At 45.2% G+C, this 12,241-nt stretch overlaps 1 protein-coding gene across 1 annotated transcript in view; it reads left to right on the top strand.

The window, feature by feature from the left end:
- The first annotated feature begins 2,413 nt into the window (after window positions 1–2,413).
- The window catches only part of CS (citrate synthase), a 34,522-nt gene continuing 24,694 nt past the window's right edge, over window positions 2,414–12,241 (top strand). Inside the window, exon 1 of the mRNA XM_083427726.1 lies at window positions 2,414–2,802. Coding sequence (XP_083283852.1) covers window positions 2,749–2,802 — 54 coding nt within the window. The 5' untranslated portion in view covers window positions 2,414–2,748. The remainder of the gene's footprint in view (window positions 2,803–12,241) is intronic.

Below are 12,241 nucleotides of genomic sequence, written 5' to 3'. Positions count from 1 at the left end.
TTGTAGAAGCAAAACATTTTTTATTTAAGATTAAAACTGAAATAGGGTGTCTTCCTAACCCCTCCCCTTCCTTAGGGAATTTTTAAAAATTGAAATGTAGGGATTAGTCATCTACATAGAGAAATGGACGTAACTCATATCATGAATGACTGGAAGTCCTTGCAGGACTAATTGAAATAGCCTCTGCTGCAATCTGGAAAGAGAATACTACTGTGACCTTTTTGCCCTGGTTCAGCATGAGGACTCTGCACTCTGGTCACACATCTGCTGCATGAGGGGGCAGCCTGGCCATGATAATAGCAGGATGTGTGCTTTGGGATTTGCAGCTTCTGGGAGTGTGGTGTTTGAAGCAAATAGAGCAAGTGGCCTAGACAGAGTTCACTGGTCTGATGTTACTTGCCTGGCTAATGCTAGGCTTTTGTTCTGCGACATCTAATGGAGTGTCACTCTTTACCACCTGCTCTGGTTCTGCTATGTGATAGAATCCAAAATTGTGTCAGAACTAGCATGATGCTTGAGTGATGTCCCTATGCTATTAGTCTATGGGCCAGGGGTCAAAAATGGGATGATCATTACCATCTGGGGTGAATAAATGAAGTAACTTAGCCTAAAATTATCAACCATATTAACCATTTGCAGTGAGTCGCCATGAAAATCCCCTAATTATGTGGAAAATTAGCCAAAAACACATAATGCACATTTGGGCTTTAAGTTTCACAACTTTTGTCCAGTTTAGGTTAAGAGGGCTCAGCCTCACTAGGAAACGTGTGTGTGTGTGTGTATGTGTGTGTTTGCAGGGGGAGCATCACTGAATGGTATAATAGTCAAATAAATCTTCAAGGAGGGTTAGATATGTGAGCAGCAGCAACAACTATTCTGTTATTGTATAGATTGCAAATGGTTGACGTAAAAGGATACACAGGAAAATAAGGAACAAATAGGAAGCCATGGAGGCATTGGCAAGGAAGTCTTGAGATAGGAGATAACTAAGAAGTTGTGTATATTAAATTCTGGAAAATGCATTAAAAAAGACATCAACCCAATTCCTTTCCCCACATTCCCAACTATGACTTCTATGTCATCCAAATAAATCCTGCCATCAGTAATGACTTTCCTATCCTGTAGAATACTACAGGGACAAAAATGACTGGAAACCCAAAATTTACGAATTTGTTTACAGTTATTCACAGGTGTGTTGTGCTTTCGGCAGAAATCTTGTGTATTTTTGCCCAAGGGACTCGATGCAACAAGCAACCTTCCCGTTTAATGTCTGCTGCCAGGATGATGTTGGAGGAGCAGGTATTTTTAAAAACAACAACAACAACAACCAGTAAAACATTCTCATTCTAATCCTACTTGCCTCTCATTTTATCTCGATTTTATGGGTCCACAAGGAACCAGAGAAAAGCTTGGGTGGAGAAATCAAACCACCCTGCTTTCCTCTGGCAGTGGCCTTGTGCTGCTGCTCCCCTCAGAGTTTCCATATGAATCCCTAGACCGCCTTGGGATCTTCGGATGAAAGGCAGTATACAAAATTGATTGGTTGCCTGACGCAGGGCGAGCCTTACAGCTCATTTCTGCTCTGAATCAAGTCCCAATGAGTTCCACAGGATTTTGCTCTCAGGTTTTACATGGAGGTAAGTGGGGGCGCAGGTAGTGCTGTGGGTTAAACCACAGAGCCTAGGACTTGCCGATCAGAAGGTCGGCAGTTTGAATCCCCGCGACAGGGTGAGCTCCCGTTGCTCGGTCCCTGCTCCTGCCAACCTAGCAGTTCGAAAGCACCTCAAAGTGCAAGTAGATAAATAGGAACTGCTCCGACGGGAAGGTAAACGGCGTTTCTGTGCACTGCTCTGGTTCGCCAGAAGCGGCTTACTCATGCTGGCCACATTACCCGGAAGCTTGGTCAAAAAAGCGAGATGAGCGCTGCAACCCCAGAGTCAGTCACGACTGGACCTAATGATCAGGGGTCCCTTCAACTTTAAGCGATGCGGCAGGGGGGAGGGGAGAAGTTAGGAATAAAAAGGTAAAAAAAGGTCATGTGGCCAGCATGACTAAGCCACTTCTGGCGAACCAGAGCAGCGCACGGAAACGCCGTTTACCTTCCCACCAGAGCGGTACCTATTTATCTACTTGCACTTTGAAGTGCTTTAGAACTGCAGCCGGCAGGAGGAAGTTAGGAATAAAGTTAGCCTAAAAGAAGAACCTTCCAGGGTCAGACAAATGCCTATCTAGCCCAGCCAAGCCGCCTACGGAAAGCCCACAAGACTGGCAACACCAAGTACTCCCAGCCCCTCAGCTGAACCCGCATTAATTTATATATGTGTGTGTGCAGACGAGGCTACTACAGACGCTGTCGCCACGCAAATCAGGCGCCTGACTTGGGCGCCTCACTCCCAGGCAGCACCACGCCCTTGCCCGCCCGCGCGCGGACAAGCCCCGCCCCTCCCGCCGCGCCGCCCAATGGCGCCTCGGCGACGTTTATGTTAATAGCCTGGGGGTCCTCCGCCGGGGTGAGGCCCCGCCCCTTCGCTGCTGACGCCGCCGCCGCGTTGTGAGGACCCTGCCGGGCGCAGCCGCTGCCGCTCCTTTCCTCAGGCGTCTGCTGCCGCTCTTCAACCTTGGTCTCGCCTGCTTCCCTTCTCTCCCCCCCGCCCACCCCCGGACTTCCCTCTTCTCCTCGAGGCGGCCGCTGGTTTTCGCCCCTTCGCCGCCGCCGCCGCGTCAGGTTCTCGCCGCTCCTCGCTCGCCATGACCTTGTTGACTGCCAGCAGCAGGGCGGCCGCGCGCCTCTTGGGTGCCAAGGTGAGGTGAAATTCTCTCTCTCGCCTCCCCCCCCCCCCCGCCGGCCATTTCGCCCTTCCCGGGGCCTGGTGACAGGCCGCCCTTAAAGGGGCCGCGCCCTCCACGAGACTTGCCCGGAGGCCTCGCGAGGGGTGGGAGGCTGTGTAGCGAGTGTTTGGGGGGGGGTTGCGTTCCAACTCTTGCTAAGCAGCAGCAGCTGGGATCTTCCGGATCCCTTGGGATCTGCCGTTGCAGGGGGCGGGGGGAGTTCGTCTTGCCCTGGTTCTGTGCAACTTGGGTGTTCCCGTATCAGAGCAGGAGGGCTCTTAAATCTCAGGGTCGTGGGTTCGAGCCCCACGCTGGGCAAAAAATAAAAAAAGATTCCTGTATTGCAGGGGGTTGGGCTAGATGACCCTGGGGGGGACTCCGTTCCAGCTCCAATATTATGGGAATTCGTAGGGCGCGGGGTCTCGTAACGCGATTGTAGTGGGGAGTGGGGCCTGTGCTGGGTACATCTGTGTCCTTGGGGTGGGACTGCCTTATCTACCGCCTTATCCACCGCTCCACTTCCACGTTTCTCTTTCAGAGGGCGTTGCGTTAGGTCTAGGCTTGTTGAAAGATGTTCTCTACTTTATTACCCCGTTAGGCTGCTGTTTCCCCTCCCGTATGAAATCTTAAAGGGAGAGGGATCTTTATTGGTGGGGTGGAGAAAGAGAGAAAGACAACGAAATGGTGAACTGCTGTGGTTGGTTGGTGGGTAAGAGGTAAAAGAAGAAACTGTTGCTGTGTAATATATCCCTTTCTCCTCTCTTCCCATTAAGAGGGTTGACTTCATTTTGAGATTTCCATGATCATATGTTTTGGGAATATCGGGCCTTGGCAATTGCAGACTTGGCTTTTTCCTGTTCACGTGACCTCTGGATGGGAAACTGCTCATTCCCTCTGACGGGCGGTTGTATGCTCCTGCCCCCAGTCTTAAGTTTGGTATCTAGGGGAAAGGTGCAGCAGGCATATTCTGGTTCCTTTTTATAGCAGGTGGATTGAAGCAGCTAAACTGGTGCATGTTGGTGGAAATTTAGCTAGAAAACTGTGCCTCCTTTCCCCAGCCCTTATTAAACAACTTGATCACCTTTAAGCTTCTCCTAGGATGCTTAGAGGGCAAAAGGGTCAGCTGTCAAAAGGGTGAAGTTGGGATGGAGTATCCCTTAACATGAGTAATCAACGTCATGCTGCTGCTAGTTTTTCTTAAAGTGGAAGAAATACTAGCAATTGTTTCATGGAAGGGAAAACAATGCATGAATCTATAAATTAGTGTTTGCTGACTGGCTCACACCCCAGCATGGTGGTATGTTGGAAGGGCAAAGTAGGCCTCTAGTCTAATGTATTTGGAAAGTAGTGCAGCTTCTTAGTAAGCATTTTCTTTTCTTTTGCTGCAAGATTGCAGTGATAAAGTTGTGGGATGTATTAGAGGCATCAAACACACCATGCACACACATCCTGTAACAAGTAACATTTCTTGAAAGCAGTCTATTTCTATTGGGCTATTTTCCAAGTGCCCATTTTTTTTTCGTGATCTGTGTTCTCCTTTGCTACAGTCTAATTTTCTGCCTTCTATTGAAAGTTCAATATGCTGTTTGCTGTTGTCTTGCTGAAAAGTCTGGCTGTGGCTTTTTCCCTAGGATAAAGGGCCATTTGACAATTTTATTTGAACTCCAGACTCACTATATTCCCTAACCAATCGATTGCAAATGGCTAATCCCAGAGCATTTATTTTGGGCTTATTTACTTTTTCCCCATTCCTGACTTCTGCCTGCTCTGTTGCTGTACTTTGACTAAATATGATGACTGAGGAAATCTGTTCTGTTTCTGTGTAGTACAGATATGCAGCAGGGCAAGTAGATAGTGAAGTTAAAATTAGGACATACTTAACTTGGGTCTGAAACAAAAGCCAGATGAGCCAGACTTGTAGTGACCCGAGTAAGCTCTTCATCTCTCTGCTCCTAATCCTCTCCCAAATACCTTCCCTCTTTTCCTTTTTTGATTTTTAGCTTTTTATTTCTCTTTTAAATTTTGCTTCTTGTGGTGGTGCCTGTTCTTTCTCTTCAGGGAGTAATTGCATTTGCAGCACTCTTAATTGTATTATGTGGGTGTCTGGAGATTTCAGCTGTCTCTGTGATAGTTACAATGCTGGGCTAAAATTGTAGGTGTTTGAGCAGGGGGGAGGCAAATTGTGGGTCCTACATGTGGAGTATTTGTCTTGCTTACAGTGAGTGTAATTATTGGGATGTAGTATTTGGATCTGCTCAAATCTGGTGTGATTGAGAACCACCCTGGATATGCAAGGGTCTCCAGGGACGTGTCTGGTTTCAGTTTCAACCATATACAATATGTGAATGTTTTTCACAAGTGTTGATAACTACAAAGGAGTAATTAATGTTTTTTTTATTTATTATTTGTTACATTCATTTCCTCCCAAAGGAACCGAGAACAAGCATACAGATGACCTAAAATAATAAAATGCTCATCTAAAAAAACACTGCAATAAAACAAAATTTGTGCTTTCTGCTGGTAAAGGTAATAAAAGCTTGGCTCCAATCACTGTTCCCTGAAAGTTCAAACAGGTGGTTTTTTTTAGTGTTGGAAAAAAAATGTGTTGGGGGGCAACTGGACAGTACATTGTAGAAAGAAGCAATTAATGTTTTATTTATTTATTTTTTGTTACATTCATTTCCTCCCAAAGGAGCCCAGAGCAAGCATACAAATAACCTAACATAATAAAATGCTCATCTAAAAAAACACTGCAATAAAACAAAATGTGTGCCTTCTGCTGGTAAAGGTAATAAAAGCTTGGCTCCAATCACTGTTCCCTGAAAGTTCAAACAGGTGCTTTTTTAGTGGTGGAAAAAAATGTGTTGGGGGCAACTGCACAGTACATTGTAGAAAGGTGTCACCCTTCCCTTGGTAACTTTCCTTTACAGTATAAGTCTCTGGTCCTATTCATACCTTTGGGAAAGCAGGTATGCACAAAATGTGCGGTGGGATTGAGGTGGGCACTTGCCTGCATTGGCAATATAAGCTCTTCATCTTTATGCTCCCAATCCACTGTTTCTTCTCCCAGCTGTGTTCCCCTCTTCCTTTTTAATTGCTGTTCTCTTTTTCTGCTTCTTCTTCAAACAATAATTGCCAGTAGCAGGAGAAGGGCTGCCTTATCTTAGTTTTCCATCTGCAATGCCTGTTGCAGCTACGTGACATCAGTTGCTAGCTGCAAAGAGGGGAGCCTGGTCTTTTGTATTTTCTACTCTTGTATTGCTTTATCCGAGTTGTGTAAAGGAAGTGCCAAGTTCTTGAGTGTGCTCTTTGGCTGGATATACCTAATTCAACATCAAGTCACAGCATATATGCTGATAGTGTTAGTCCTAGTGATACGTATTCCATGGCCTCAAAAACATTGGGTGGGATACAACTAACTTGCTGGGGGAACCCTAGAACAGCTTTAGAAGTGCATTGAGGGGGGGGGAGTCCCATTGCATGAGTGGACCTAATTCCTCAAACACATACCCCACTTAGTGGTACATTGAACGAATTCCACCCACTGTGTGGTTTTTAAAGAGCATGTGTCTCTTGCTTACACATGTTAGACTGTACTTGCCAATAAAATGTTTTAATAGGTACTCTGAGCTGGGATTCTGTAATGGGGATGGCAGAACCTGTTTTCCCCCAAGGATTCTTCTGGTTTACAGGTGAAGAAAGCAAGAGCTTTAGCGGGGTGTAAGCTTGCATTAATGGAGGACGTAAGCTCTTGTTTGCATAAGGTTTACCTAAGAGTGGTTTCCTTATCTTGTCCTGATTTGTATTTTAAGAGTGTAGGAGAAACTTTGGGTGTGCTTGGGCACAGCCAAGAGCTGTTCTTGTGCAATTAGAAGTACTGTATATAAGATTCAGAGATCCACCCAGCCTCAATCAGCCATATAGAAGTGCACCTTTCTTCTTTCGGAAAGAGATGGTGTGCTGGTTATAATCTCAGCTCTGCTACTGTTCCTGTAAACTCTTTACCAAATACTCTGCCCATCAGCAACTCAGTCCACTGCTCTTCTCTTAAAGAATGGGGTTTTGAGTTGAGAGTAGTCTGTTCAGGTGTTTGTATATGACTAACCAAAATACTGTATTTTTGCTGAAATGTGTGTGCTTCCTATGGGGCGAATGCAGGCTTTTGCTGAAGCCTGGAGAGCGAGAGGGGTCGGTGCGCACCCACCCCTCTCGCTCTCCAGGCTTCAGAAAGCTCCGCGCAGCCCTCCGGAGCCCCGCACAAAGTCGCGCCGGGCTCCCAAGGGCTGCACAGAGCTGCCTGCAGCCCCGGGCTTCGCGCAGAACTGCCTGCATTCCGAAGCCTGGGACGCGCTGAAGAGCGCGCCTGGGCTTCGCGCACCTCTCTGCAAGCCTGGGGAGACCAGCGTGACTTCACGCCGGGCTCCCTAGGCTTGCGGATAGCAGCCTGTTCTGGGGGCTGGGGGAAAATAATTTTTTTTCTTTATTTCCCCCCCAAAAAACCTAGGTGCGTCCTATGGGGCGGTGCACCCTATGGGGCGAAAAATACGGTATGCTAGGAAGGGAAAGTGTACATGTACACACTAACTAGCTCTGCATTCCCAATCCTGTTGTCCTTTGTGTGTTCTAGGGCAGCAGCCTGCACTTGGGAAACCACTTGCACTTGTTGAGTTCCCATGCATTTTGGAAAACTGGAAAAGCAGGGTTCCAGAACAAAGGGAAGCTTCCAATGAGTACAGGAGCCTTCCCTGCTGCAGGCAGATGTATTGGAACACATGGAGAATGATAGACCTGGAGGATGCAAGAGCTAGGGTGTTTGTGCGTGCACTTTAATTTTAGTTAGACCCTATTACAAATGCCTGAATAAGTATAATGTGGATCTGCAACTCTTGGCAGCCTTGACTGTTTGAAAGAACCCCCTTTCTTTGTTCCTAGGTGTTATGCAGCATTTTCTCTTTTTGGGTGTTCCTTGGAACTCTGTATGTGGATATTCAGAAGGACAAACAGGTTAATGTGCAGCATAAAGTTCTTGAGGCTAGATAATGGACAGTGAGTGATCAAATAAGTTTGGGAGTCACTACAGTGGTACCTCGGGTTACATATGCTTCAGGTTACAGACTCCGCTAACCCAGAAATAGTGCTTCAGGTTAAGAACTTTGCTTCAGGATAAGAACAGAAATTGTGCTCCAGCAGCAGAAGGAGGCCCCATTAGCTAAAGTGGTGCTTCAGGTTAAGAACAGTTTCAGATTAAGAACGGACCTCCGGAACGAATTAAGTACTTAACCCAAGGTACCACTGTACACGGAGCAGTGTTTCAGAGTGGTCTCTTTGATAGTTCAAACTCTGCAGTAGGGACGGTAAGCCTCAAAATGAAACCAGTTCCAAGTCTTCAACTTTGCTTTTGCAATCTAGCTGCAGGGGCATCAGGACTGATAACCATGACAGGCATAACCTTGGTTGGAGACTAAGGATATATCCGCACTGGGCCTAAGAAGGAGCCCTCAAAAGAGGAAGAAGCCTGCATTTTTGTCACTGGAACTAATAGAGCCCTGATCTCCAGAGCCTTCCACATTAGTTTTAGTGGTGGTTTTTGTCTGTTTAATTCTGTCTGTTTAATTCTGAACTTAACCCGAGTGGTACCTCGGGTTAAGTACTTAATTCATTCCAGAGGTCCGTTCTTAACCTGAAACTGTTCTTAACCTGAGGTACCACTTTAGCTAATGGGGCCTCCCGCTGCTGCACAATTTCTGTTCTCATCCTGAAGCAAAGTTCTTAACCCGAGGTACTATGTCTGGGTTAGCGGAGTCTGTAACCTGAAGCGTATGTAACCTGAAGCGTATGTAACTCGAGGTACCACTGTATGTGCGTGAAAATCCACTGCATATATTTGAGTGTTTGGGCAGAAAGACAGTATATAAATATAGTTAGTACTGTAAATAAATAAGTAGGTAAGTAAGTAAATGAATTCCCAGCCATGTTGTGTTAACTTTAAACAAGTTAAGGTGTGTAAAAAGCACAAGATGATGCCAAAACAAACAGGTGCTTGTTGGGGTTTTATATCTTGTAGGAAACTCTCTCTGCTGATTGGCAGTAGGTCTGCTACATGCAGCAGGTCCTTCTCATAACTCCTATTCCATAGTCACAGTTTCGTCCCAAGTCCCTTATGTTATAATTTGGGTCCCCTGAAGGGGCCAGTATTCCTGCTTTTGTCAAATCGACTTGAGTGATGGCCAAAGGAGAATGTGTATCTCAGTTTAATTTGGCACACCTGTAAGAGGAAAAAGCGTTTTCTAGTACTATAGGCAAGTGCTGCTTTGAGAAACCTTTGCACGGTTTGGACCTCCCAAGTCAGATGGCATGATTCACGTTTCTTCCATGGTGAGTTATCGTCCCACTGAGTTTTGCTGGCAAGCTGGCCGTTGGCTGGATTGCATCACCCAGATCCTGATAACCAGGTTAAAATGACATGGAGGTGCTTGGCTGGCCTTGCCACCTTAATTGCCCTTATTGTTGAGTGCATGCAGTCAAGCTAAACATCAAGGTCTGTTTAAAGTAGGTTGCATTCACTGAGCCATCTGACAGTGCCTCCAAATAACGCGAGTCTGAAATCGGGAACATTATTAGGATATTCTTTATATGTAGCTTCAGTATCCACACAAGAGAACAAGCTAAATCCAGGCTAGCAGTATAGCTGTCCTCCCTAGCTTAGAGAAGAAAGCACAGAAAACGTGGTTGCAGAGGTTGGATGCAGCTCGCTCTGGGTCACAGCTTGTTCACTAGTCTGTGCCTGAACAGATTTATATAGGAATCCCTTAATTGGCTCGGACTCCTGCTGGCAGATATAAACTGCCCTCTGCAGAAAGACAGCATTATCTTGGGTGAGGTCTTCTGATCTGCTGTCTGTATTCCCGTTGCAAGGGTGGGGTGGGGTTTAACTTCTGAACTTTTCCATTACCTTCCTAGTAGGGATGCATCTAAGCTCCCTTCCAGAACAAAGAACATAGACTTTCCAAAGACCCTTCTGCCTTAGCGGCTGTCTTCTGTCTGTGCATGCAGATGTATGTGCATACCCACTCCACTTAACATACCACTGCTAAAATGCTTTTGAGGAGCCAAACTTGTGGCTGGGCAACCTTTCCTTCTCAGTTATAGGTGGGAAATTGCTTTTATATCACAGCAAAAGCACATAATACACTTCAGGCCGTTCAGCTGTGATATGTCCATTGGTCGTGGAATCTATATGTAATTTGTTTTCTTGGTTTTAAAGAACATGTATGCAAAAACTCCCTCGTTCTCCTTGCTTCATAGGGACCGTTTTAGAAAGCTCAGCCTAAAACAAGACACAGGAAAAGGACAGTTTCCAGGGTCTATGGGGGGGGGGGCAGTTTTTTGTCCAGAGTTCTAGTTCTATCTTGACGTTTCTACTGCATTCCCATTCTGTTCTTTTAAGTCTTCTTCCTTTTATTGCTTTAGCATACCAGTCAATGGCAAGCGATGGTCTCTCTAAAGGTATAGCAAACATTTTGATCAAATTAGACCAGCCTTCCTCAACAAGTACCCTATGGAGTACAAATTCTGATCAACTCCAGCCAACATGGCAGATGGCCAAGAGATTATGGGAGTTGTAGTCCAAAACATCTGGAGGGAACTAGGTAGGGGAAATCTGAACTAGACCATTAAAATAAAACAGGCTATTTCATTTATAATATTTATGACTTGCTTGTCCATTAATAATCCTGAAATGGTTAGGTTTAGTATTGTCATTATTATGTAATAACACAGTGGAGTGCAGGGTTTCTGTTTCCTCGGTGTAAAAACATGTCCCAAGGAAAAAGGCTGCTGTCCTGGCAGTAGTAAAGCATAACCACTTGTCAGTAGTAACCTTATCAAACCCTAGTGTGTTCAACCTAACTGGGGTAGCTCAGTCGGTAGAGCATGAGGATCTTAATCTCTGGGTTGTGGATTTAAGCCCCATGTTGGGCAAATGATTCCTGCATTGCATAGGGTAGAACCAGATGACCCTCTTGGTCTCTTCCAACTCGAGTTGTTCATGAGTAAATCCTCTGACCCAGCAACTCCATATGCTTCCAGTGATCTGTTTGCTGAATCTCTAGAAGACAGCCTGTGAAAGCACACAGGGCTCATTATCTTTGCTTTTCTACCTCTTGCTCATTCTTTTCTTAGGATGTTTTAAAAAGTAAAATAAACCCATTTCATATATTACATCTGGTAAGCGACTGCAGTTTCTGAAGCGCAAGGTGAGCAGGTTTTGTCCATGACTTTGCAAAATTCCCTCACAACTGCAATAAATATTCCACAGTACAGTACTTGAAAAGAGGCAGTGAAGGCATTCAAAATTGGAATAAGAAAGATTTCAATTTTCTAAAAAAAATTGGTCTCTTATGAAGGCAGAGATTATTTAGGACCTAAGGCTCTTCCTTTGCTTTCTGTTTACGTACTTCCCTTTTTCTGAGTCAGAGCTTTCATGACTCTCATTTCTAAAGCACCAGATGCTTTAGATATTTAGGAAAGAATAGGTCTATTTATTTATTTTTAATACAACGCAATCTTGCTTGAGGCTTTCTTGTTTTCTTTCATTTGTAGAACAAAAAATAAATAAAAATGGCTGCAGTCTTGCTTTTAAGAACACTCTGGATTTCCCTAGGCATAATTTCCTGCTCTGGAAGCTGTAATGGTCATTTGTTCTTAAATTGACTTACTAGTTTCTTGGTTTTTCCTGGAGACAGCTTACTCCTTTTGTACCTATCCTGCAGGTGTTACCCAAATAATGCAAACACCTAGAAGGGAGAACTTCAACTGAAATTAAGCAAAGATTCACTGGTGTCAAACTTCAGAAGCTCAACACACTTCCACAGTAATCAATCCATAAATTAAATAGTAATATCCAGCACTATAAATAAATTATATCCTGCACTATAAAGACATTGAGCATTTAACCACTTGGATGACTCCCAGAAATTGGAGTCTTTTATCTGCCACCTTCCCTCCCAATTCTTGAGTGTGGTGGTTTTCGGTATGTATAGTATTTGTTTTCGTTTTTGAGAGGTATATCGCATTGAGAAAGGAACTTGCCTGTGGAGGAGTTTCATGTACGGGGTGGGGAATGGGACCTTGGACTCCTGCCTCAATCAAAAGGCAACATTCTGTCCTGAGTACAGTGGTGCCCCGCAAGACGAATGCCTCGCAAGACGGAAAACCCACAAGACGAAAGGGTTTTCCGTTTGCAGAGGCTCTTCGCAAGACGAATTTCCCTATGGGCTTGCTTCGCAAGACGAAAATTTTCGGGGGGGGGGTTTCCGCTCCAAAACCCCTTTTTCTGAAGCGCTAAGCTGCTAAAAGCATTTTAGCAGCAAAACCGCTAATCCCTTAAGCCTTTTATAGCCGTTTTTAGCCC

Source organism: Podarcis tiliguerta, assembly GCF_965153285.1.
Source record: "Podarcis tiliguerta genome assembly, chromosome: 2".
In the NCBI taxonomy this organism is placed as follows: domain Eukaryota; kingdom Metazoa; phylum Chordata; class Lepidosauria; order Squamata; family Lacertidae; genus Podarcis; species Podarcis tiliguerta.
This window is presented reverse-complemented; position numbering and strand designations above follow the sequence as displayed.